Source organism: Coregonus clupeaformis, chromosome 18 (genome assembly GCF_020615455.1).
Source record: "Coregonus clupeaformis isolate EN_2021a chromosome 18, ASM2061545v1, whole genome shotgun sequence".
In the NCBI taxonomy this organism is placed as follows: domain Eukaryota; kingdom Metazoa; phylum Chordata; class Actinopteri; order Salmoniformes; family Salmonidae; genus Coregonus; species Coregonus clupeaformis.
In genome coordinates, this window is record NC_059209.1 from 55,509,196 (window position 1) to 55,535,617 (window position 26,422).

At 43.1% G+C, this 26,422-nt stretch overlaps 3 protein-coding genes across 6 annotated transcripts; all 3 read right to left on the reverse strand.

The window, feature by feature from the left end:
- Positions 1 to 2,930: 2,930 nt before the first annotated feature.
- On the reverse strand, positions 2,931 to 4,803 carry si:ch211-170d8.2 (uncharacterized protein LOC571755 homolog). The gene is made up of 3 exons (XM_041863544.2): positions 4,161 to 4,803; positions 3,774 to 3,918; positions 2,931 to 3,618 (listed from the first exon to the last, which is right to left on the reverse strand). Exons 1-3 carry the CDS (start codon positions 4,570 to 4,572, stop codon positions 3,273 to 3,275), a joined length of 903 nt encoding a protein of 300 aa, XP_041719478.1. The 5' UTR covers positions 4,573 to 4,803; the 3' UTR covers positions 2,931 to 3,272.
- A 1,043-nt stretch (positions 4,804 to 5,846) lies between these two features.
- On the reverse strand, positions 5,847 to 13,725 carry hps4 (HPS4 biogenesis of lysosomal organelles complex 3 subunit 2). Of its 4 annotated transcripts, none has more exons than XM_041862355.2 (13): positions 13,421 to 13,725; positions 13,038 to 13,118; positions 12,794 to 12,884; positions 12,505 to 12,648; positions 12,082 to 12,189; positions 9,086 to 9,202; positions 8,791 to 8,885; positions 8,618 to 8,690; positions 8,262 to 8,401; positions 7,314 to 8,058; positions 6,998 to 7,124; positions 6,531 to 6,642; positions 5,847 to 6,349 (listed from the first exon to the last, which is right to left on the reverse strand). In XM_041862355.2, the coding sequence occupies exons 2-13, from the start codon at positions 13,076 to 13,078 to the stop codon at positions 6,178 to 6,180; spliced, it is 1,965 nt and encodes a 654-aa protein (XP_041718289.2). In that variant the 5' UTR covers positions 13,079 to 13,118; positions 13,421 to 13,725; the 3' UTR covers positions 5,847 to 6,177. The 4 variants fall into 4 exon arrangements, with proteins under 4 accessions (XP_041718289.2, XP_041718285.2, XP_041718288.2 ...); XM_041862351.2 differs by having other exon boundaries at positions 13,038 to 13,122; XM_041862354.2 differs by having other exon boundaries at positions 13,038 to 13,122; positions 13,416 to 13,725.
- An 84-nt stretch (positions 13,726 to 13,809) lies between these two features.
- On the reverse strand, positions 13,810 to 26,098 carry LOC121550209 (cytochrome c oxidase subunit 6A, mitochondrial). Its single transcript, XM_041862356.1, has 3 exons — positions 25,909 to 26,098; positions 14,320 to 14,468; positions 13,810 to 14,118 (listed from the first exon to the last, which is right to left on the reverse strand). The coding sequence occupies exons 1-3, from the start codon at positions 26,009 to 26,011 to the stop codon at positions 14,029 to 14,031; spliced, it is 342 nt and encodes a 113-aa protein (XP_041718290.1). The 5' UTR covers positions 26,012 to 26,098; the 3' UTR covers positions 13,810 to 14,028.
- Between the last annotated feature and the right edge of the window lie 324 nt (positions 26,099 to 26,422).

A 26,422-nucleotide genomic window follows, 5' to 3' on the forward strand; every position in this document is an offset into this window, starting at 1 on the left:
TGATAATAATAATAATATGCCATTTAGCAGACGCTTTTATCCAAAGCGACTTACAGTCATGTGTGCATACATTTTTACATATATATACACTGCTCAAAAAAATAAAGGGAACACTTAAACAACACAATGTAACTCCAAGTCAATCACACTTCTGTGAAATCAAACTGTCCACTTAGGAAGCAACACTGATTGACAATAAATGTCACATGCTGTTGTGCAAATGGAATAGACAACAGGTGGAAATTATAGGCAATTAGCAAGACACCCCCAATAAAGAAGTGGTTCTGCAGGTGGTGACCACAGACCACTTCTCAGTTCCTATGCTTCCTGGCTGATGTTTTGGTCACTTTTGAATGCTGGCGGTGCTTTCACTCTAGTGGTAGCATGAGACGGAGTCTACAACCCACACAAGTGGCTCAGGTAGTGCAGCTCATCCAGGATGGCACATCAATGCGAGCTGTGGCAAGAAGGTTTGCTGTGTCTGTCAGCGTAGTGTCCAGAGCATGGAGGCGCTACCAGGAGCCAGGCCAGTACATCAGGAGACGTGGAGGAGGCTGTAGGACCGCTACCTCCGCCTTTGTGTAAGGAAGAGCAGGAGGAGCACTGCCAGAGCCCTGCAAAATTACCTCCAGCAGGCCACAAATGAGCATGTGTCTGCTCAAACGGTCAGAAACAGACTCCATGAGGGTGGTATGAGGGCCCGACGTCCACAGGTGGGGGTTGTGCTTACAGCCTAACAACGTGCAGGACGTTTGGCATTTGCCAGAGAACACCAAGATTGGCAAATTTGCCACTGGCGCCCTGTGCTCTTCACAGATGAAAGCAGGTTCACACTGAGCACATGTGACAGACGTGACAGAGTCTGGAGACGCCGTGGAGAACGTTCTGCTGTCTGCAACATCCTCCAGCATGACCGGTTTGGCGGTGGGTCAGTCATGGTGTGGGGTGGCATTCCTCCATGTGCTCGCCAGAGGTAGCCTGACTGCCATTAGGTACCGAGATGAGATCCTCAGACCCCTTGTGAGACCATATGCTGGTGCGGTTGGCCCTGGGTTCCTCCTAATGCAAGACAATGTTAGACCTCATGTGGCTGGAGTGTGTCAGCAGTTCCTGCAAGACGAAGGCATTGATGCTATGGACTGGCCCGCCCGTTCCAGACCTGAATCCAATTGAGCACATCTGGGACATCATGTCTCGCTCCATCCACCAAAGCCACATTGCACCACAGACTGTCCAGGAGCATGCCCAGGCGTTGTAGGGAGGTTATACAGGCACGTGGAGGCCACACACACTACTGAGCCTCATTTTGACTTCTTTTAAGGACATTACATCAAAGTTGGATCAGCCTGTAGTGTGGTTTTCCACTTTAATTTTGAGGGTGACTCCAAATCCAGACCTCCATGGGTTGATTACATTTGATTTCCATTGATAATTTTTGTGTGATTTTGTTGTCATCACATTCAACTATGTAAAGAAAAAAGTATTTAATAAGATTATTTCATTCATTCAGATCTAGGATGTGTTGTTTAAGTGTTCCCTTTATTTTATTGAGCAGTGTATATATTTTTACATTTTAGCTAACCCTAACTCTTGTCCTACCCTTAACCTAATTATCCTAAACTGCTGTGTAAGTTTCCCTAACCTGCTACGAAAAGGCAAATCTGACAAAAACTGTACCCTATGCGGACGACTCAACACCATACATGTCAGCTACTTACAGCGAGTGAAATCACTGCAGCACTTAACAAAGAGCTGCAGTTAGTTTCAGAATGGGTGGCAAGGAACAAGTTAGTCCTAAATATTTTAAAAAGTAAAAGCATTGTATTTGGGACAAATCATTCACTAAACCCTAAACCTCAACTAAATCTTGTAATAAATAATGTGGAAATTGAGCAAGTTAAGGTGACTAAACTGCTTGGAGTAACCCTGGATTGTAAACGGTCATGGTAAAAACATGTTGATACAACAGTAGCTAAAATGGGGAGAAGTCTGTCCACAATAAAGCGCTGCTCTGCCTTTTTAACGAACAATATCAACAGGGCGGGTCCTACAGGACCTAGTTTTGTCGCACCTGGACTACTGTTCAGTCGTGTGGTCAGGTGCCACAAAGAGGGACCTCGGAAAATTACAATTGGCTCAGAACAGGGCAGCACGGCTGGCCCTTAAATGTACACGGAGAGCTAACATTAATAATATGCATGTCAATCGTTCATGGCTCAAAGTGGAGGAGAGATTGACTTCATCACTACTTGTTTTTGTAAGAAGTGTTGACATGCTGGCCGCCTTGGCAGCAGCTAATGGGGATCCTTAATAAATACAAATATCCTTTCTAATCAAAACCAGTCCAGACCCCTTTTGCTTGGCTTCTGCCAACATAATATATTACTACTGTAATACTATTGACATTTTTACCTCTATATGCAACGTTTCCCCGTTTGACTGTATTATGAAATTGAGTTTAAGTTGTTGACGTGTTTTTTCTTATTTTTCCTTTTCCCTCATTTATAACTCATAGCAATTTCTTATTAGCCACCCCATGGCCAATTAAGTGTCAACAACTCAGCATATATGTTTTTGCTAGCTGTTGGTTTCTCATGATTTAGTAGTCCAGGTGGAGTTCTTTTTCCACTGCTTTTTTCACACCAACTGTCAAAACTTGTGCCTAGCAAGAGAAGGTCATTATTTTTTTCTCTGGTAAATAGTACACTGTCAGCTGAGAGAGAACACCCCCACCTGTTGCTTGAAAACTGCAGGTGAAAAAACTGGGAAAACAACAAGAGAAGCACACATACATAAAATACAAGATAATGAGATTGTTGTCACAATGTAGCACTGTACCCTATTATGAACAACTTTTGTTTAATGCAAAAAGAGAGACAGACACATCAGCCATAGTTTCGCAAATTTAATAAGATTGAGTTTCAATAAAAGAAAAACAAACACATTTCCAATAAACATATGTGATTATATACAATATTTGCATCTTTACAGATAAGTTAATATATACAAGCATTTGCTGAAGTGCACAGAACCCCATACATGTTGGGGTATAACATAAAAAATATATATAAAAAATTTGATTATTGAGCCAAAAATTGGTAGAAAACACATCACGTCCACTGCCTTCACATAACAATAATCAAAGTTGTTGCCCTCAGAAAAATAAATTCAACTTCATAGACTTAAGGACAGTAGAGACAACATGGAGATGGGGTTATGGAGCAACACAAGGTAAAATGTGATAGTGTGTACAATCCTGGTTTGTGTCATCTTTATCTGTAGGAGAGAGCAATGAATGGAGAGTGTAATAGGTGGACTCCATTTTGCTCACAAGATACCTCCACTCCCCCCATGTCACAGTTCAGGGCAAGGCCCAACTCTGCATTGGTCAGCAGGGGGCCCAGCCCCTCCCCCCACAGATCAGCATTGGTATCCTGCAGAGACCATGGAGCTCCTGGCCTTTCTCGTGAACCCCCACTTGAAAGCTCCCCCACTTTCCGCATGTCAACTAGGCTTGGCCCCCCTATGGCACCACCAGCTGCCTCCTGAAGACCTTGGAATAGGAACAGCAGATCCACTTGAAGCTCCAGAACGTTATCTTTTGACCACAAACTGTATCTGTGGAATAAAAAGTTTAACAGTGGAGTCAGGACCATAGTACTTTAGCCTCATAATCACATCTTTCAGTTTCCATAGATATGGAATATAGTTATATAAAAAGTTGAGGTAATACAGCTAAGTAAGTGTGCAATCATGTCAACCAGGACTCTTACCGTGTGGGAAGCTTGCGTTTTGCCATGTAGGAAAGAACAGGCTCAATGTTCAGCTGTTGAGGATTCAACACATGGAGATGAATCTCAGCTCTCATAACTGTCACTGACAGAACATCCTGACTGAGAAGGAACTCCATGTCTGTATCTAGTGGGAAAAATAAAATCATTATGTAAGGCCTAAATGAAAGAAGTACCACTCAGAATGTGACAGTGGCCCCATTCCTCACTAGAATGAATGTTATTTTCTATAAAACCCAAGTCTAAAAAGCACTTTGAATTGAGATTCTTTATTGTATGTCTGTCTACATAGGCCTACTTACTTAGTCCAAGAGTTGGCACAATAAATGGCTGAGAATCTACTTCAAATGACTGGATTTAGATTCCTACCTCCACTGATACGACCCTGAATCCCCTTGACGCCTCTGCAATGGAAACGTAACTGACAGCAATGATAGACCCGTCTGACAAAACGGAATAGCGGTTGCTCTGGAAAGACTGCACGCCGTAAACCTCCTTGGGGCATTGAAAGCACCCGGAGACGATGTAGCTGTGCCAAATCCATCGGGAGCGCGTTGGTTTCCATCCAAGGCACTGCCAACAGTGCGCAATGTTGCCGCTGTGTCGCCTCGCTCTCCCGTCGCCACCGTCTCAAGATATCTGTGTGTAAAGTCTTGTGTCCATCCTGAAAAGCGGATGACGTTGACAGTAACTCCTTAACCGCGCGACACTGTACTCCAATTAAATGAGTAGTCATAGATAGACAAATTAAGGCAATCCAAGAGAAGGCGGTAAAAGCCATGGTGGTGGGTCCGTAGTTGGAGTGCTCCACTAGAGTTGTACCAGCTCCGTCCAGTGGTGCAGTGTTTCTGAAAAGGACCGCTTATCTCCGTGGTTTAAAGGGTATGCCCTTACGCTGAAAATGGCCGGACATTCTGCCACTTAGAATTTTAATTATGTTTCTCCACCCCCTGTTTTGTTCGTACCCCTAACCAACCATTAGCACCCCACTGGCCCATAAAATTCGCTTGCATAATAAGGCACCCCGAGAACACCTACTCCAGTCATTCAAATTCAGCTACGTGTCTAATGACCCTAATTACACTATATTTAGACCATCATTTACAAGACACACAAAAGGCACAGAAACCGAGGTTATTTTCTATATGGATAGATTTCGCACGTAGACAGTCCTGTATGTTATCCAGTCCCAAATTATCTTACATTCCATGTCAACTTACATTGAGTCATTGTTCCTCCACTTTACCCAAAGCAATATAATTACCATGATAACAAGTTGGGTTGGTGTTCGTACTTTAGTGTTGGTAAAGTGCTGCGGGCGCCGTATCATATGGCACTATAGGGACCACGGTGGCCCCTATAATTTAGAGTACAATGTGCAGCTTATTTAGACAAGACAATTAACATATAGTTAATTTACTAATTCATCCATACATCGGTGGATTTATTGTAAATAACCACATTAGAATACATGCATTTGAAATAGTTTACTTGGAAGAAAAAGTGCTTGCCATAAGACCAAGATGTATTGACAAAAATATTTTTTTCAAGAATCAGCCATTCATTTTTAGCAAACTGCAGTCTTTGTAAATATGATATTATTGGAAAAGCATTGATGTGCTTATTATTCAGAGTATCACATTGAGTTTATGCAATGGCTTTTGAGTAGATGATCAAAATCAACCCCATAAGGAAATCCAAGAGTACACAATAATTACATGATATCTGTAATTAAATAGTTTTTTTTCTTCTACATACAGTATGTAATCTATGGGTATGACATGATTAAAACCCATTTGTGGGTGGTGGTAAAGGATTCAATGGTAGCCGATTTTCTTCATCCAAACGAAGAGGATTACAGTGATTAGGAAACCCAGCAGCCATGTCATGAAGTTGGTACATTAAGTATTTGTTACACAACACCACTTGTTCTGTATAAGCTCATGTGGTGTGTTGGTTTGGAATTTCATTATATATTGTGCAAAATGTCTGCAGTTTGACAAAGACCATGGCCCTGTGCACATTAACACAACACAGTGTAGGACTTGACCACAATTCTGGTAAATAGCTTATTTTATTTAACCAGGTTGGTTATTGAGAACACATTCTGTTGTACAATAATGACCTGACCAAGATAGCGAAAGAACCATGCAGCAAAGCAGACAAGTGACGACATTACAGATAAAGCAGACATTTCTTAAACTCCACGCAATAACAGAAAAGGCTAAATACATCCAACTTCCTATAATTCTTTAGAGTGCTTATATTACCTTGGCAGAAAGGATCAGTGTAAGTACAGTGTTTGAACTGAATTTAAATAGGATCATATTCAGAGCAGTGACTGAGTAGAGAAAGGTGCTGGTGGAACTCTCCTTGCCACGGTCAGTCAGAGCAGGTTTACCCCATGTTTCATTAATCTGTGTCGGGCCTTGCTGGGCAGAGAGAAAGCGCTGTCCTGGTGGTTAGGAATACCAGAGTTTCTCAACGCTCCACCTTGCTGCAGGAAGTACGTCTCCTGGGCCACACTGCGGGTCCCGTACACAGCTGTACCCGCGCTCCTGTGGTATAAACATTGTGTATAAACATTATACATACAACTCAATGCCAAAACACTCAAGGACTTATCTTTTCAGATAATACAAACGACATAATGATGGCCTCTGTTCCCCTTCCCCCATTATCTGGCTTGAGGAGTAACGAATGGTGAGAGCCCCCTCCATCACTGCTTGTCATACTGACCTGACAATAGCCTCCTGCAGAGCTTCAGTGTGAGAGAAATGCGAGTGGAGCAGTGATGTGGCTCTCACAAAGGAACACTCCTGGGCTCCCCCTGGCCTGCCAGACAGGTTGGCTGCAGGGACACACAGCAGTCACTCGTTACAAATACCACACAAACATGGAGGACAATCAACCATGCAAGAAAAAAGCCTGAGATCGTGTACAGGGCCCTAGTTGCTCAAATGACCGGTAAGTACCCCAAAATATCCAAATCAGCTAACACAAAATGCCACAAAACATCCCAATCAGCTACTGCAAAGCACGGAGCTTACTACTCACTCTAACAGTAAGGTCAACACTGGGAAACTGAAAGACATGGTTCCATAAATATCAGACAAAAACAGACAAAGAGAGAGAGGGAAAAGGTAAGGGTCAGACAAAGGTGGAAAAAATAAGTATAGAATATTCTGAGAATATTAGAGCCTCACTTGTGAGCGTGTTCTGTATACAGTCAAAGTGTGCAAAGGTGTATGGTCCATGTGGGCCGGGGGCCCCTGGAGCAGTGGTCCTCAGATGTGCCTCCAGTCCGTTCAAAGATGCCAGGCTGCTGTGATACTGAGCATAAACCACGATGAGACAGTAGACCAAATATCAAACTGCTGTACTAACATGTAGGGCAATAGTAGACATTTAATTTCATAACGGTTGAACACAGGTGGTGGTCCAAAAGGAGGAAACTCTTGTGGAACACTCATGCATGAACAAACATTCATATCCCTCCCATATTCCCCAAAGGTTCCTCACCACTTCCTCCGTGGCTGCAGTGTCGCTGTGGAAGTTTGGCTCCACCAGTAGGGCCAGTACCAGCCCTCTCACCCTGTGCTGGTACAACGACATGGGGAGCAGAGGGGCCTCTATAGAGTTCTCACAGGGTGAAGAAGAGTAGGGGGGCACATCACAAGTGTCAGCCTGCAGTAAACCTTTACTCCCCTGTCCCTCCTTCTCCTTAAACACCTCCTTCTCTGCCACATTCCCCATCCTCTGACTGCCAGGCTCTGGGGACTCCTGACCTCTGAACCTGAGGGCTCCAGCTTTCTCTCCACCCAGTACAATACTACCTCCATTCTGTCCACTGACGTGACACAGGTCCTTGTTTTGCATTGACCTGCCTCCTCCTGCAAGACCTGACTCATCTCTCCCACCATCTATGCTGTTAAAACTGTGGTCGTACAAACTTCCTGTGACACCTTCCTCCACCTTATGGGACAGCTTTCCATTGGACAAGGTATGACCAGAGGTCTTTGGAGCGACCTTGATAGGTGAAGGACTGAGAGGGCCAGGAGTGTGAAATGAAGGACTTGGGCTAAATAGCAACTCATCAGATATAGTTGACTGGGGGGTGGAGGGATAATGGAGGGATAGTGGAGCGTAGTGGGTGGGGTCTGGGTCAAGCAGATCAGTGGTTGGTGTGTCAGATAGGGTTCTTGACAGGAGGCGGGACTTCCTAGGTCGGTTTACTTCCTTTGGAGTAGATTGGGTAGATTGGGATCTGCAGGACAGACAGAGGCTCAACGATTTACCCTCATATCAGGGTGGCAACCATTCCAACCTTGTCTAACGCTCACTTTCACTTGGCTTTGAGCTTACTGTATCAGGACGGAACATCTTGTAACTCACACTAGTTATTGTTTACCAGAAAAGGATATACTTTATACAGTGGAGGGGGGTTTCTTTCAGAGGGGGGTGAAGTACCTGGATTCTCTGTCCACGGGAGAGGAGCGGAGATACTGTAGTTCAGTGGCGGTCAGGAACACAGTGGTGGAGGTCACTGGGCTAGATAGAGGAGTGCTGCCAGAAGAGCTGGAGGAACTCAGTCCATTGGGTCTCTGGTCCTAGAGCAATATATAAGCATATGCAAAAATGTATGGCGAGGCCTGTGACTAAACAAACTGCTGACTTTGTAAAACAATCTTAAGTATAGCTTTTGTATTAAGATATTGATGCATAATACAACAACCCAACGAATCTCAACTAATTAAGATGATCACAAGATAAAATTAAAATCTCAAATGAGAGAAGCACCTAAATTATCAGCCATTGTTATCTACCTGTTTGTATGTTTCCGTTTCATGAACCATGACTTTCACTGTGAGATCAGGGGGCATCTGTGTGCTGACAACCCTATGGAGCAAAGACACGTTTATATATACAGTTCGTGTCTGGTTCTAATCGTTGGTTAACTATTCCAGCACTTTGCTGCTGCAAAGGTCAGACCGCTTACCTCCCACAGTAAAGTACACAACCAGCTAACACAAGGGGGCAGCGTTGACAGGCCTGCAGAATGAGGGCAGCCTTGAGTAGGAGAAGTGGGTCAATCTGAGAATCAAAATGACATGCATGAAACAAGGAAATAATTGCCAGGCTAGGCCAGAAGTAAATCAACTAAAAAGATAAATGAAATAGATAGAATACATAGTAATTGTATGAGTGAATTTAATAAAATAAGCAACCGTATGATATTATCTGAGGTAGCAAACCTTACCGATATCATGCCCAACAGACTTCTTATTACTTACATGTGTAGAGTCAATGGTGCTCAAGACACTGAAGATGTGGTGCAGTTCAGTGGCACCTCCTTGTAAGTGGGAGAGGTACCGGGTCCATCGAACAGCTAAATCTTCCTGACTGTACATCTTAAAGCAATGCAAATCAGAGGGAGGCATATTTAGCATTAGCAAAAAACTATTCCTTGATTAACACACATCTATGTGAAAATAGGACATGATATGGATATGACAGATTGCTGTACAGTCGTGGTCAAAAGTTTTGAGAATGACACAAATATTAATTTTCAAAGTCTGCTGCCTCAGTTTTTATGGTGGCAATTTGCATATACTCCAGAATGTTATGAAGAGTGATCAGATGAATTGCAATTAATTGCAAAGTCCCTCTTTGCCATGAAAATTAACTTAATCCCCAAAAAACATTTCCACTGCATTTCAGCCCTGCCACAAAAGGACCAGCTGACATCATGTCAGTGATTCTCTCGTTAACACAGGTGAGAGTATTGACAAGGACAAGGCTGGAGATCACTCTGTCATGCTGATTGAGTTAGAATAACAGACTGGAAGCTTTAAAAAGGAGGGTGGTGCTTGAAATCATTGTTCTTCCTCTGTTAACCATGGTTACCTGCAAGGAAACACGTGCCGTCATCATTGCTTTGCACAAAAAGGGCTTCACAGGCAAGGATATTGCCGCTAGTAAAATTGCACCTAAATCAACCATTTATCGGATCATCAAGAACTTCAAGGAGAGAGGTTCAATTGTTGTGAAGAAGGCTTCAGTGCGCCCAAGAAAGTCCAGCAAGCGCCAGGACCGTCTCCTAAAGTTGATTCAGCTGCCGAATCGGGGCACCACCAGTGCAGAGCTTGCTCAGGAATGGCAGCAGGCAGATGTGAGTGCATCTGCACGCACAGTGAGGCGAAGACTTTTGGAAGATGGCCTGGTGTCAAGAAGGGCAGCGAGGAAGCCACTTCACTCCAGGAAAAACATCAGGGACAGACTGATATTCTGCAAAAGGTACAGGGATTGGACTGCTGAGGACTGGGGTAAAGTAATTTCCCTTTCCGATTGTTTGGGGCATCCGGAAAAAAGCTTGTCCGGAGAAGACAAGGTGAGCGCTACCATCAGTCCTGTGTCATGCCAACAGTAAAGCATCCTGAGACCATTCATGTGTGGGGTTGCTTCTCAGCCAAGGGAGTGGGCTCACTCACAATTTTGCCTAAGAACACAGCCATGAATAAAGAATGGTACCAACACATTTTCCGAGAGCAACTTCTCCCAACCATCCAAGAACAGTTTGGTGACGAACAATGCCTCTTCCAGCATGATGGAGCACCTTGCCATAAGGCAAAAGTGATAACTAAGTGGCTCGGGGAACAAAACATCGACATTTTGGGTCCATGGCCAGGAAACTCCCCAGACCTTAATCCCATTGAGAACTTGTGGTCAATCCTCAAGAGGCGGGTGGACAAACAAAACCCCACAAATTCTGACAAACTCCAAGCATAGAATGGGCTGCCATCAGTCAGGATGTGGCCCAGAAGTTAATTGACAGCATGCCAGGGCGGATTGCAGAGGTCTTGAAAAAGAAGGGTCAACACTGCAAATATTGACTCTTTGCATAAACTTAATGTAGTTGTCAATAAAAGCCTTTGACACTTATGGAATGCTTGTAATTATACTTCAGTATACCATAGTAACATCTGACAAAAATATCTAAAAACACTGAAGCAGCAAACTTTGTGAAGGCCAATACTTGTGTCATTCTCAAAACTTTTGACCACGACTGTACACAGCTAAGATAAGTGTTAGTGATGTGCAGTTCGCAACGATTCATTTATTTTTGAACGCCTCTTTTTACTGACTCGATTTTTCTGAGTGACTCGTTCATTTTAGTATTTCGTTTGATCAGCTGGCCGCAATGAGTCCTACAACAAGATTGATACATGCTCCTCTGGCTCAGCAGCTCCAGAGACGCGATCCGACTACCAACTGTCTGTCATATATAGGCCTACGCGAAGGAAAACAGACCATGCTGTAGGCAGCATAAAGAGCAAAATGACATGTTTATTAGAACTGATAATTGATTGCATGGTTCAATAATTAATTCAATGAATTGCTTATTGAATGTTATGATGGACACAGCTTTACAGAACCAAAACATACACAGCCTCTGCTCAACACACTCGAAAACGAATAGTTTGGAGGGCTGCAGTTCTGACAATATTATGCTTATCACCCTCACGGCAGTCAAGCAATGCTTTCCGCCAAGAGTAGCTCAGAATCTAGTCCGGTTGCGCCCACAAGTAGACCTCGTTTCAAACGTATGAAGAAATAATCTTATTTGTATTCCTAGTAATCAACAAATGTACATTGTTTAAAGCACACTTTTACATGTCTGTCACAAATGACAGCTCCAATAAGCATCCTATGGTGAACCACATGCAGGGCCGGCCCTAGCCTTTTAGGGGCCCTAAGCGAGACTGGGTTGGGGGACTCCCCACCTTACGGCAGAAATTTTAGTGGCCCCCTTCTTGACGGTGGAGATCATTTTATTTTAAAATGAATTTCATGCAATTCTACACATTTTGTAATGACTTATGCCATGTTAATATGATATCTGAGTGAGAATGGCTAACAAAATCAATGGGGGGGGGGGCGCTGGAGGTCACATCTCGTTCACCATAGGGGGCACGCAGGACCTCCTACCGGCGAACGATGAACTGAAAACTCAACAGTCATGATTCTACAAGCCTCTCGTTCACGTCGTCAGGGCCGGTTCCAGGCATAAGCGACATAAGCAGTCGCTTAGGGCCACCGGGGGAACCGGCCCTGACGACATTTCAGTTCATCGTTCGCCGGTAGGAGGTCCTGCGTGTTCTGGGCATTACTGATTAAAATGAACGAAAGGAGTCGAAAGATTTCTTATTTTGACTGAATGAGTCGAAAAGACCAGTCAGTAAAAATACGCAAACTTCCCATCACTATTAAGTGTTAGAGATGAATGTACCTGGTAGCTCTGGCGGATAGGGCCGTTACAGAAACTAAAGAGATTTATCAGCTGATCCAAGAAGTCACATATACTGACGTCTGGTATTTCCAATGAACAGCTTAAGGCCTGAGGGAGGGCAACATGGAGAGTAATTATGACATATACACAGGGGATGGATAGACAAAAACATCACTAAAGAAAGACCGGTTTAGGGGATGAGCATTCTCATTACAATAGTCTATCCATCCGAGATATCGGTGAATGTATCAATAAGACCATAGCACCTTATCTGTAACCTTTTGCTCAAACATCTGAAGATATGTTATAGACTTTGACATATATGACAACTATGCACTATGATGTGGTGTGGTGTGGTTCCAGGCTACGGTGCAACTAACCTCGGGCGGAAGTGTCTGGTAACAAGATTATGGCGCAACTCACCCACAAAAAGTTGTCTTTCATGCGGATGGCGAACTTGCTACGCCGCAGCCTGAGCAGACGTACAGGGGAGGAGGAGAGCTCAGAGACACAGCGGCTCACGCCTGCCAGCTGTCCACACAGCAGCTCCTGCTTATCCAGAGGCGTCTGGAAGAAATCAAAGGCAAAGAACCATCCTTCACTCTACTCATCCAATTGGTAGGGGATCATTAATACAATCAAGTCATCATTCTTAATACACAGTATCAATAATCTCATCTAGGGAACACATACACACTTCTGACGTCCCTACCTCTTCAGGATAGAAGTAGCAGATGCCAGCTCTTGTAGGGTCACCCTCACCCTTGACCTTTGACCCATCATATAGGAAGAAGTTGATGCATCTGCAAATCACCAAGAAACTGACTGAGTGGAAAATACCCATACTAACATTAGAAAACCAAGTAGGGACTATTGTATGGCAGAAAAAAAAGGATAGGAATTCAATGAAGGGCATGAATTATAATAGAACCTCAGATCAGAGGTGACAGTCCCACCTTCTTGAGTCAGGCACAATGATCTCAGCCATAGCTGCCATTGGTTGTTCTTCTTCTCTCAGTCTGTCCTCCACACACTCCCTACCTTTATAAAGCCGGTGATTAATAAATCAAGTGCATTCATTACTTGTGAATGTTATATCGTAGCAAGGTACAATGCAGATAGCTAGGCCTACTGTTTTTCATAATTTGATATGCCATGCCTTCGCTATTGTACCAACCGGTGGCAATTAGCGACTGCTTGATTAAAAAACGTAAGACCACACACTGAACAGAATAGCCCAAAGTATTTCTACTAGCATGTAACGTTAGCTAGAAGCGTAATTTCACAAATCAGAATTTTCATGTCTAGCAAGCTACCAGCTGGCTGACATTTACCTTACCCAACCTATCAAGCTGCTTCCAAATGATGTTGACGCAGTCTTTCTCCAGGTCTTCAAAGTAATACATTTAAAGTTGCCATCTCAGCCGGACAACAATACTTTCAAATTTCGTAACTTTACAAAACTTGACTCCTTTGTTACAGACAATTTGATAGACAATTGAAAACAGAGAAACTAACGATAGCTACTCGCTTGCTAGAAGAATGCGAGTCACAAGAAGTTAGTCATGTGAAAGAAGGGGAAGCAAATAGGGTCAAACAGTGCGTCGTTCTGAAACACGAATTTCTGAAACTCCTTTTGTCACTCCAAACATAGCAGACTTAATCGATAGAGAAACAGACATTAGAAACCACCTGATAGTGTAAATTTTTTGAGTTAATGACAAAACACACATTTCGGTAATATTTATTTTAGTTAAGTTTAAGCACACATTGTGTTAAATGGTCCAGAAAAATGTAACTAACATTGAGTCCCTTGTGACAAGTGCACATAGGTAAACATTATGGAATAGAGGAGAGTAAACTGTTTGGAGAGTGTGGTCTAGTAACAGTAAAGAATTGAGGGAAGACTCTGGTCCCAGTGTATGAGGTGGTCTGGAGGGAGAGATCTCACTCGTCACGTCCTTCATAGCCATCAGGGAGGGCATTCAATTCAGGGTTGTGGAACAGGCTCTTGTTGCCATCACCCCATGGGAAACGCTGGTGAGAGACAAGAGTCAAGTTAACATAATGACAAATTCAACTAACAGGGGGCACATTAAAATGTGTAAATACTCCAGGCAAAATTACAGAGACTATAATCCCAAAAAGTATATGATCATAGAGAGATGTGTTTTGCAACAATAACTGGCTGCATTTAGTATTTTGCCATACATAAAAATTTTTTTTTTTGAATCAGACCTTGCTGCGAATGCGAAGGTGGCTGTATGGGACGAACTCGGGCTCCACATGGTGTGCAGCATGGTGCTGCATCTTCAGGTACATGTTCAACATGCACACTGCAACCCCCGGAAGGGCAACTACAAAGGAGAGGATCTTCCATGTTCTGGCTGGAGAAGAAACAAAGAACAAAATGAATTTCATGTTTGAGTAACACTGAAGCAAAGGCTTTTACACTTAAACAATACATTTGATCTTTATTTTCAGTTTTTCACATTGTGATGTAACCGATACATGATGAAAACATGCTTTTTTGATCACACTGGAATCCTAAATCTAACCACTTTCCTTTTAAAATGTGTGCACAGGGGTACAAACCATTGAGATCAAGTATCTCAATCTCTGCGTGTGTCAATGTCAAAGGCAACCAAACCACCAAAGTGCAGGTTATGTACTGTTGAGATGCCATTTCCAAAGAACCTCCTCTGACTTGGTTCCTGCCTAATTTTAAAGGTCAGACACACAAATCTGACTGCCGATAGGTAGGTACTTAGCAACTCTGCCCAGGGTGTCAGCAGTTAACTTTTTGTTCACAGAACAGTTTTACTTCAGATTTGCTTTGTTTAAACATGCCAGGTTGCACTAGCTCGTTTGGCTTGTGCTTGCTGTAGCTAATGTAAGCCAACTAGCAAGCTGCGCGAATGCTGTTGCTAGCTAGCATTTGCAGTAAGCCCATGTTGATACTAACCAGATGGCCAAAACTAGATAACTAGCAACATTATAATTAAATCACAATGGATTTGTTTTTGAATGAAGCTGCTGCGAGTCAGTGGAGAAGTTAGCTAGCTATATTGTGCTAAATGGCGATGCGAACTGTTTAGCTAGAACGCGAACTAGCAGTATGGGATAATGGTGTGAATTAAAAAATGTATTTGTCATCTTGCTAGGTAAAGCATTTAGTGTCGTGTGCATTGTGCTGCACTTACCACCCCAATCGTTTCATATGAAGTGTGTGACTGCCTGGCTCAGTTAGCAAGCTAATGTTAGCTAGCTAACGAGCATGTGCACATTATCAAACTGAACCCAACAAAAAAATGCACAAAACTCCTTAGCTATATGTAAAATATGTACAGTGGGGAAAAAAAGTATTTAGTCAGCCACCAATTGTGCAAGTTCTCCCACTTAAAAAGATGAGAGAGGCCTGTAATTTTCATCATAGGTACACATCAACTATGACAGACAAATTGAGGAAAAAAAATCCAGAAAATCACATTGTAGGATTTTTAATGAATTTATTTGCAAATTATGGTGGAAAATAAGTATTTGGTCACCTACAAACAAGCAAGATTTCTGGCTCTCACAGACCTGTAACTTCTTTAAGAGGCTCCTCTGTCCTCCACTCGTTACCTGTATTAATGGCACCTGTTTGAACTTGTTATCAGTATAAAAGACACCTGTCCACAACCTCAAACAGTCACACTCCAAACTCCACTATGGCCAAGACCAAAGAGCTGTCAAAGGACACCAGAAACAAAATTGTAGACCTGCACCAGGCTGGGAAGACTGAATCTTCAATAGGTAAGCAGCTTGGTTTGAAGAAATCAACTGTGGGAGCAATTATTAGGAAATGGAAGACATACAAGACCACTGATAATCTCCCTTGATCTGGGGCTCCACGCAAGATCTCACCCCGTGAGGTCAAAATGATCACAAGAACGGTGAGCAAAAATCCCAGAACCACACGGGGGGACCTAGTGAATGACCTGCAGAGAGCTGGGACCAAAGTAACAAAGCCTACCATCAGTAACACACTACGCCGCCAGGGATTCAAATCCTGCAGTGCCAGACGTGTCCCCCCTGCTTAAGCCAGTACATGTCCAGGCCCGTCTGAAGTTTGCTAGAGTGCATTTGGATGATCCAGAAGAGGATTGGGAGAATATCATATGGTCAGATGAAACCAAAATAGAACTTTTTGGTAAAAACTCAACTCGTCGTGTTTGGAGGACAAAGAATGCTGAGTTGCATCCAAAGAACACCATACCTACTGTGAAGCATGGGGGTGGAAACATCATGCTTTGGGGCTGTTTTTCTGCAAAGGGACCAGGACGACTGATCTGTGTAAAGGAAAGAATGAATGGGGCCATGTATCGTGAGAGTTTGAGTGAAAACCTCCTTCCATCAGCAAGGGCATTGAAGATGAAACGTGGCTGGGTCTTCCAGCATGACAATGATCCCAAACACACCGCCCGGGCAACGAAGGAGTGGCTTCGTAAGAAGCACTTCAAGGTCCTGGAGTGGCCTAGCCAGTCTCCAGATCTCAACCCCATAGAAAATCTTTGGAGGGAGTTGAAAGTCCGTGTTGCCCAGCGACAGCCCCAAAACATCACTGCTCTAGAGGAGATCTGCATGGAGGAATGGGCCAAAATACCAGCAACAGTGTGTGAAAACCTTGTGAAGACTTACAGAAAACGTTTGACCTGTGTCATTGCCAACAAAGGGTATATAACAAAGTATTGAGAAACTTTTGTTATTGACCAAATACTTATTTTCCACCATGATTTGCAAATAAATTCATAAAAAATCCTACAATGTGATTTTCTGGAAAAAAAAATCTCATTTTGTCTGTCATAGTTGACGTGTACCTATGATGAAAATTACAGGCCTCTCTCATCTTTTTAAGTGGGAGAACTTGCACAATTGGTGGCTGACTAAATACTTTTTTCCCCCACTGTATAGACTTGATCTAGAAAAAATATATGCAGCTTTGTTTTAGTTAGAATAACTCTGATGAAATGGGGGTGGATTACACCGGGAAAAGTGCCCTCTTTATTTTTCTTGTCACTTCTGTCGGCTCCCCGACGTGGAGGTTTGTGCTCTCCGATTGGCTCAAAGTCAAGTTCTCGGCCACTGACAAGCATTGCGATTCTACAAGTAGAAAATGACAGGTTCGTCGGTACCAGGTCGATACACAGCAGGGACGTCTTGTTCTAGAAAGAGAAGGAAGGGCCTCCTACTGTGCTAAGTACCTATCGGCAATATTCCCTCTAAGCTGCGGGCACGCAGCTCCCCCGGGACTGCTGCGCAGAAGAAATATCAGCCCGTGCTGAGAAGCACGAGATTGAACATCAGTCAACTTTCTAGTTTTCCCCTTTAGTTAACACTATCAACGTTTCCCTCTACTGTGCAAATTGTGATCAAATTAATGCAATATTAGCCACTTTCAGTGCAACATACTGAAACAAAACTATGAAAGAGATTTTATTTTAGGCAGAGTGCATTGGAGTAGGATTCTATTGCATTGACAGGTACGACTCAGGCCCATACTCTACACAGACCGGTGCGCCATAACCAATCAGAGCTGCAGTAGCCATGCTTCACCGTAGGGATGGTGCCGGGTTTCCTCCAGACGTGACGCTTGGCATTCAGGCCAAAGAGTTCAATCTTGGTTTCATCAGACCAGAGCATCTTGTTTCTCATGGTCTGAGTCCTTTAGGTGCCTTTGGCAAACTCCAAGCGGGCATGTGCCTTTTACTGCAGAGTGGCTTCCACCTGGCCACTCTACCATAAAGGCCTGATTGGTGGAGCGCTGCAGAGATGGTTGTCCTTCTGGAAAGTTCTCCCATCTCCACAGAGGAACTCTGGAGCTCTGTCAGAGTGACCATCGGGTTCTTGGTCACCTCCCTGACCAAGGCCCTTCTCCCCCGATTGCTCAGTTTGGTCGGGCGGCCAGCTCTAGGAAGTCTTGGTGGTTCCAAACTTCTTCCATTTAAGAATGATGGAGGCCACTGTGTTCTTGGGGACCTTCAATGCTGCAGACAGTTTTTGTTATCCTTCCCCAGATCTGTGCCTCAACACAATCCTGTCTCGGAGCTCTACGGACAATTCCTTCCACCTCATGGCTTGGTTTTTGCTCTGACATGCACTGTCAACTGTGGGACTTCATATAGACAGGTGTGTGCCTTTCCAAATAATTTCCAATCAATTGAATTTACCACAGGTGGACTCCAATCAAGTTGTAGAAACATCTCAAGGATGATCAATGGAAACAGGATGAACCTGAGCTCAATTTCAAGTCTCATAGCAAAGTGTCTGAATACTTACGTAAATAAAGGTCTGTTTATTTTTAATACAATTGCGAAAATGACTAAAAACCTGTTTTCGCTTTGTCATTATGGGGTATTGTGTGTAGATTGATGAGGAAAAAAATGTATTTTATCCATTTTAGAATAAAGCTGTAACGTAACATTTTGAAAAAGGGCAGGGGTCTGAAAACTTCCCGAATGCGCTCTATCCAAAAAGTCAGATTTCATAACCCAATACATCTGATCATAAGCACAGAGCTCTGACATAGCGGTGCATGTTTCTCGTAACAACTTTTGAGGATTTTACATTTTATGGTCGTCGTCTTCAAAGTTGTTTCTGCCGGTCGCAAAAAGCTAAATTAGCATGACATGAGCTGAATTAAATGTAAAAGGCTTTGAAAATAAAAAGCTTGGTATACACTCAGTGCTCAGTTGACATTTCACAGACAAACGCACATTTTTGTGAGAAACCTTTGAAATATAACAGGAATTTCAAATTAATATGAAAAGCGTATACTAAAATATGAAAATACTAAATGTCATGTCTTAAATCGATATCCATTTTACCTCTATATTGTTTTATGTCCTGCGGATTCGAGAAGAAAGATGAGTTCAACGGGAAATTAAGGCTGCTGGCTACCCGTTAGGCTCAATTCTTGCATCCTACTTGGTTCTATTTGAGACGCGCCACGCACTGCAAGTCCCCTCCTTATTGGATATCAGGAAGATGCAAACCAACGTGGATGCTTGAAAGACAAACCAGGAGAGATTAATTAAAGAATAAAAAATTAACTAGGTTTCCCTTTTTATCGGTCTGAACATTAACATTGCTTGCGGTATGGTTTTGGAAGCATAAGGACCTTATCTTTCATATCAGCGAGAAATAATAATAAAAAAATTTGTTAGTGTTCCCACATGGCCATATCTCCATGTTACAACGCTTGTTTATGGAAAACAGAGGCAACCACCTGTGCTAATTAGCGATCTGTGCAAAACTGCTACAGTAAGTGCATCTTTTTTATTTGAAGGATTCTTTCTCGCTGATGAAAGGGCCATATGATTCGAAAGCCGTATTGCAAGCGATGATTGACATTTCTAAACGTTAAAACACAGTGTCGGGATTGTAGTTCACATGAGCCAGTCGTGGGTGAAGCTAACAGCTGAAAACTGTAGGGAGAACGCAGCCTAGAGTTTGAGAGCTAGGATGGGATATGCCACTGTACTCCAAATGTCTGTTACCTTTAACCACACTGCTTCATCGATTACATTGAAATACTGCTAGTGTTCCTGGAAAACTGCCCTTGTCATCCTCATGCTAGCTAGCAGTAGCCACAGCAGACATTATGGAATGGCACTCACATTGAACAACAAAAAGAGCAGATTGGCTGACACTGCCATTCCAAAATGGCTGCGGTGGCTACTGCTAGCTAGCATTAGGACGAAAATTGCAGTTTCCTGGGAACATTAGAAGTATTTCTATCTTCTCGATGGAGCAGTGTGGATAAAGGTAACATTTGGAGTGCGGCGGCGTAGCCCATCCCTGCATTGAGGTACGTTTTCCGACCCATATCTCACGCCGGCTCCACGGTGTCTTAATGCAACCATGATTGCGTTCTGACCAATGTTCCTTCTAAGCTGCGGGCGAGCAGTAGCCCCGAGACTGCCGCGCAGTAGCCCCGAGACTGCTGCTCAGAAGAAATATCAACCCATGAGAGAAGCACGAGATTGAACTTCACTCAACTTTCTAGAGAAGTGGTCACCAACCGGTCGATCGCTATCGACTTGTCGATCTCCAAGCCATTCCTAGTCGATCGATCAAACATTTCTGTAAACAAACAATAAAGCCTTGTGTTCCTATTATTTATTTTTAGGGTCGTCTTGGGCTGTTGGCGGTAGGTGCACCAGATTCAGCTGCCCCGCACGCCGGGTAGGCGAACGGTTGCCATTTTGAACCATTTCATGTGTCTGAAGGTACAAACTGTGCCTTCCCGGCAGGCCCGGAGAGCAAATCAAGTGCACTATAAGCCTACCGCTGGCCAATCGGATGGCTCAGATTACCGTGTCTGCAGGCAAAAATAAATCTACAGCAAAGTTGATACTGTGAGATTTCAAAACCATCACTAGAGACTGTCAACGAATACAGCAAAGAGCTGCTGTTTTTATGAGTTCATGTTTAAGTTCTTACTCAGCACTGTCAACACTATGTATTTAACACTTTTATAAGCCATTAAATGTGCGTTCTTCCCATTTCCACTCAGCGATACAACAAATACTGTAGTAGTAATGAATGAGTGGGAAAGTGTATCTATAGGCTTGCGTTGCGACTCGAGTTTCGCTATCAGCTGGAAGACTGTGTCCCTTTTTGGTCAGTAGAGGAAAGAGAGTGCGTACGGATGTTGAGAGGCGGACCCTCAGTCTGCTACTCTCTCCCTCCGCTGAGACTGACCATCAGATGCAGGCACCATTAGCCCAATAAAATAAAACTATTTAAATGTATGCTCACTCAGCTGTGCCTCACAAGTAATATAACAACGGACCTATTACCGGTGTGATCATATTGACTACCTCAAATGTTTAAAAAAATTAATATATATATTTATTTTGAAATGGCCCGAATAATACATTTGGCAGGGCAATTCAAGCAAAGCCAATATCCAGTGATAATGTATTGGGCCTATAGCTTACTGCACAAATCTCATACAGTGAGGGGAAAAAAGTATTTGATCCACTGCTGATTTTGTACGTCTGCCCACTGACAAAGACATGATCAGTCGTGGTCCTCTGTAGCTCAGCTGGTAGTGCACGGCGCATGTAACGGCAGGTTAGTGGGTTCGATCCCCGGGACCACCCATACAGAAAAATGTATGCACACATGACTGTAAGTCGCTTTGGATAAAAGCGTCTGCTAAATGGCATATTATTATTATAACTTTAATGGTAGGTTTATTTGAACAGTGAGAGACAGAATAACAACAACAAAAAATCCAGATAAACGCATGTCAAAAATGGTATACATTGATTTGCATTTTAAATGAGGGAAATAAGTATTTGACCCCTCTGCAAATCATGACTTAGTACTTGGTGGCAAAACCCTTGTTGGCAATCACAGAGGTCAGACGTTTCTTGTAGTTGGCCACCAGGTTTGCACACATCTCAGGAGGGATTTTGTCCCACTCCTCTTTGCAGATCTTCTCCAAGTCATTAAGGTTTCGAGGCTGACGTTTGGCAACTCGAACCTTCAGCTCCCTCCACAGATTTTCTATGGGATTAAGGTCTGGAGACTGGCTAGGCCACTCCAGGACCTTAATGTGCTTCTTCTTGAGCCACTCCTTTGTTGCCTTGGCCGTGTGTTTTGGGTCATTGTCATGCTGGAATACCCATCCACGACCCATTTTCAATGCCCTGGCTGAGGGAAGGAGGTTCTCACCCAAGATTTGACGGTACATGGCCCCGTCCTTCATCCCTTTGATGTTGTCCTGTCCCCTTAGCAGAAAAACACCCCCAAAGCATAATGTTTCCACCTCCATGTTTGATGGTGGGGATGGTGTTCTTGGGGTCATAGGCAGCATTCCTCCTCCTCCAAACACAGCGAGTTGAGTTGATGCCAAAGAGCTCCATTTTGGTCTCATCTGACCACAACACTTTCACCCAGTTCTCCTCTGAATCATTCAGATGTTCATTAGCAAACTTCAGACGGCCCTGTATATGTGCTTTCTTGAGCAGGCGGACCTTGTGGGCGCTGCAGGATTTCAGTCCTTCACGGCGTAGTGTGTTACCAATTGTTTTCTTTGTGACTATGGTCCCAGCTGCCTTGAGATCATTGACAAGATCCTCCCGTGTAGTTCTGGGGTGATTCCTCACCGTTTCTATTGATCATTGCAACTCCACGAGGTGAGCTCTTGCATGGAGCCCCAGGCCGAGGGAGATTGACAGTTCTTTTGTGTTTCTTCCATTTGCGAATAATCGCACCAACTGTTGTCACCTTCTCACCAAGCTGCTTGGCGATGGTCTTGTAGCCCATTCCAGCCTTGTGTAGGTCTACAATCTTGTCCCTGACATCCTTGGAGAGCTCTTTGGTCTTGGCCATGGTGGAGAGTTTGGAATCTGATTGATTGATTGCTTCTGTGGACAGGTGTCTTTTATACAGGTAAAAAACAGATTAGGAGCGCTCCCTTTTAAGAGTGTGCTCCTAATCTCAGATCGTTACCTGTATAAAAGACACCTGGGAGCCAGAAATCTTTCTGATTGAGGGGGTCAAATACTTATTTCCCTCATTAAAATGCAAATTAATTTATAACATTTTAGACATGCGTTTTTCTGGATTTTTTGTTTGTTATTCTGTCTCTCACTGTTCAAATAAACCTACCTTTAAAATTAGACTGATCATTTCTTTGTCAGTGGGCAAACGTACAAAATCAGCAGGGGATCAAATACTTTTTTCCCTCACTGTAGCTACAGTACTGTTTTTAATTGGTTAATGTTGCATAGGCTTACGTTTTTTAAGTCATGTAAAAAAGAAAATGTGAGCTGTAGATAGCTTGCATTTTGATTCAGAAAGTGATCTTGACACAGAAAAGGTTGGTGACCACTGTTCTAGAGTTTTTCCTGTTAGCACTATCAACGTTTCCCTTTACTGTTGCAATTGTGATTGAATCAATGCAATATTAGCCACTTTCAATGCAACATACCGAAACAAACTATGCAAGAGATTTTGTTGTATGCAGAACACGTCGAGAGTAGGATACTATTGCATTGAACAGCACGATTCAGCCCATACTCTACACAGACCAGTGCAGCATAAACAATCAGAGCTGCAGTAGGCCTATATGCAATTATAAACTGGGTGGTTCGAGCCCTGAATGCTGATTGGCTGACAGCCGTGGTATATCAGACCGTATACCATGGGTATGACAAAACATGTCTTTTTAATGCTCTAATTATTTTGTTAACCAGTTTCTAATAGCAATATGGCACATGGCCATAATACCACGGCTAAGGGCTGTATCCAGGCGCTCCGCGTTGCGTCGTGCATAAGAACAGTCCTTAGCGGTGGTATATTGGCCATATACCACACCCCCTCGGACCGTATTGCTTAAATAGAACACAGCCATATATGGATCTATGCCATTTACTTTGAACTGGACTGTGTTTACAGCATGAGCGGTCGCGAGAGCTGCATGTAGCCACGTGTGCACATTTTTATAATATCCTTTGCTAGTTAGTAGCCCAGTTTTAGATCATTTTTAGTCAGCAATAGGAGCGCTTGCTTCCTACAAGAGCACAAAACGTCTACATTTCTAGACAAGTGAGTCAGATAAAGAGCTTATTTTTGTCTTAAAGGGGCAGTGTTGTATTTTGAGACAGGCTTGAATAAGCTAAATTGCCAATAGGCAGAGGGTAGCATAATGTCTGATTCTCTGTAATAATGGTATGGGAATAATAATGCATTTTATTTTGTAAAGTGGTTTCTTGCATCAAACAACATTTTCAGTCACCTTGTCTGAAGGACAGGTTAATGTCAAGCCCCGCATGTTATTTTCTTCAAAAGTCTAATGGAATGTAGGCCTACATTGAACTCCACACATTGGCTGCTACTGTAGGCTTAATGATAGAATAGCTATTTCCATGTTAAAATGTTATGAGATGCATTTTCCCCATTGTTTTTGATGGTAGCCCTACATAATGATCAAATAGCCACAGTAGCCTACTTTGCCACTGTTAAAACTAACTTAAAGTGGGTACAGCCTCAGTGTTCACAGTAAACCCGCGCTGGAAGTTGCACTGAAATTTCACAACGTTCAAGTTTGCACTCAGCAGACCTTACATTTGCTCAGTGCTGAAAAAAATTAGAGGGAACATTGGTTCTGACCCCAGTTCAGCTCAGTGGATCTTCTGGCAAGGCTACTAGTTATATAACTGATCTCCGTGACATTGTTAATCACAATTGTGAAACACATTTGAAACATTGGGTTTCTTAATTGCCTGAAAATAATGAGCTAACGTTAGCTAGCTAGCTAGGTCTGAGATGAAACATTCAACACACTATGGCTAGCTAGCTAGCTAGCTAATTTAACAATGTTAAACTAGCTACTTAGCGAGCTATGTTAACGTACACCAACACACTATCTACCAAGAGTGTTTTCATCTATATTCTTCGTAGCTGTCTATTTAACACCACAAACTGATGCTGGCACTAAGACCGCACTCAATGAACTGTATATGGCCATAAGCAAACAGGAAAACGCTAATCCAGAGGAGGCGCTCCTAGTTACATCGGTTTTACCTCATTTCTACCAGCTTGTTAAAATGTGCAACAACATCCAAAAGGCTAAGGCTTCTTAACAGCTTCTACCCCCAAGCCATAAGACTCTTGAATAGCTAATCAAATGGCTACCTGGACTATTTACATTCCACCCCCCTTTACACTGCTGCTACTCTGTTTATTATTTTACTGCATAGTCACTTTAACTCTACCTACATGTACACTACCGTTCAAAATGTTGGGGTCACTTAGAAATGTCCTTGTTTTCGAAAGAAAGGCAATTTTTTTGTCCATTAAAATAACATAAAATTAATCAGAAATACCTCGACTACCTCAATTACCTCAACTAACCTGTGCCCCCGCACATTGACTCTGTACCGGTACACCCTGTATATAGCCTCGCTACTGTTATTTTACTGCTGCTCTTTAATTATTAATTAATTATCTATTTTTTACTTAACACTTATTTTTCTTAAAACGGCATTGTTGGTTAAGGGCTTGTAAGTAAGCATTTCACTGTAAGGTCTACACCCGTTTTCGGCGCATGTGACAAATAAAATCCCCGCAGCAATGTTCCAACAAAGGCTTCCCAGAAGAGTGGGAGGCGGTTATAGCAGCAAAGGGGGACCAACTCCATATTAACGCCCATGTTCTCCCGAGTGGCGCAGTGGTGTAAGGAAGCTGTGCCACTAGAGATCCTGGTTCGAATCCAGGCTCTGTCGTAGCCGGCCGCGACCGGGAGACCCATGGGGGGGACGCACAATTGGCCCAGCGTCGTCCAGGGTAGGGGAGGGAATGGCCGGCAGGGATGTAGCTCATTTGGTAGAGCATGGCCCTTGCAAGGCGAGGGTTGTGGGTTCGATTCCCACGGGGGCCAGTATGAAAAAAAAAAAAAAATGTATGCACTCACTAACTATAAGTCGCTCTGGATAAGAGCGTCTGCTAAATGACTAAAATGTAATGATTTTGGAATGAGATGTTCGACGAGCAGGTTTCCACATACTTTTGGTCATGTAGTGTAGTTAGAAGCCATCTGGCTAGTATAGGATGGGTATAGGTGGGACTTGAACTGCCAACGAGTCCTGTGTATGTGGTTGATTTAACTTAGCTAGTTACATTACTAACGTTGGCGGTTATTACGCTGCCTCACGCTAACGTTTCGTTCGCTAACTAGCAAGGTCACTACGGAATCATGTCCTTCAAACAAATGTTTATGCTTTGTCATTACTAAATCGTTTCCTTTGAGCAATGTTTGTGTGGGCTTACCTGTTTGCTCTCCATGACCATGGGCCGCTGAGGCAGAGAGTTGACGGGTCTGGATAATTGAGGACCGTAGGAGGGCTTGCGAAATTCTTCCAAACAACATCATTTTCGCTGTCTTTCTGACAGATCAGATGAACGGAAGTGATGTAGGGTAAACGTGCTCTGCTTATAGACCTCCACAGTAAATGGTCAAATCAGAGCGTACCCAGGGACAAGGTAGCTGTCTCTTTAAGCTACCCTTGGTCGTTGTACATTCAAGCCAATCACTGCGCAGCATTATTTTCTGCGTCAAACCAATCAGAGCGCAGAATGTTATGCCGCACAAGCACAAAATGAACATGTAGCCTTCTGCTGGTAGCTAAGTAGTTAGCTAATTCATTTCCTACATTTATTAGCTAGCTAGCTAATTTTGCATTTGCATACATTTAGCTATATCAATTTCCTACATTTATTAGCGATTTTAAGTACACTAATAAATATGAACGTAAAAATGTCATTGTAAAAATGAATGGTAAGC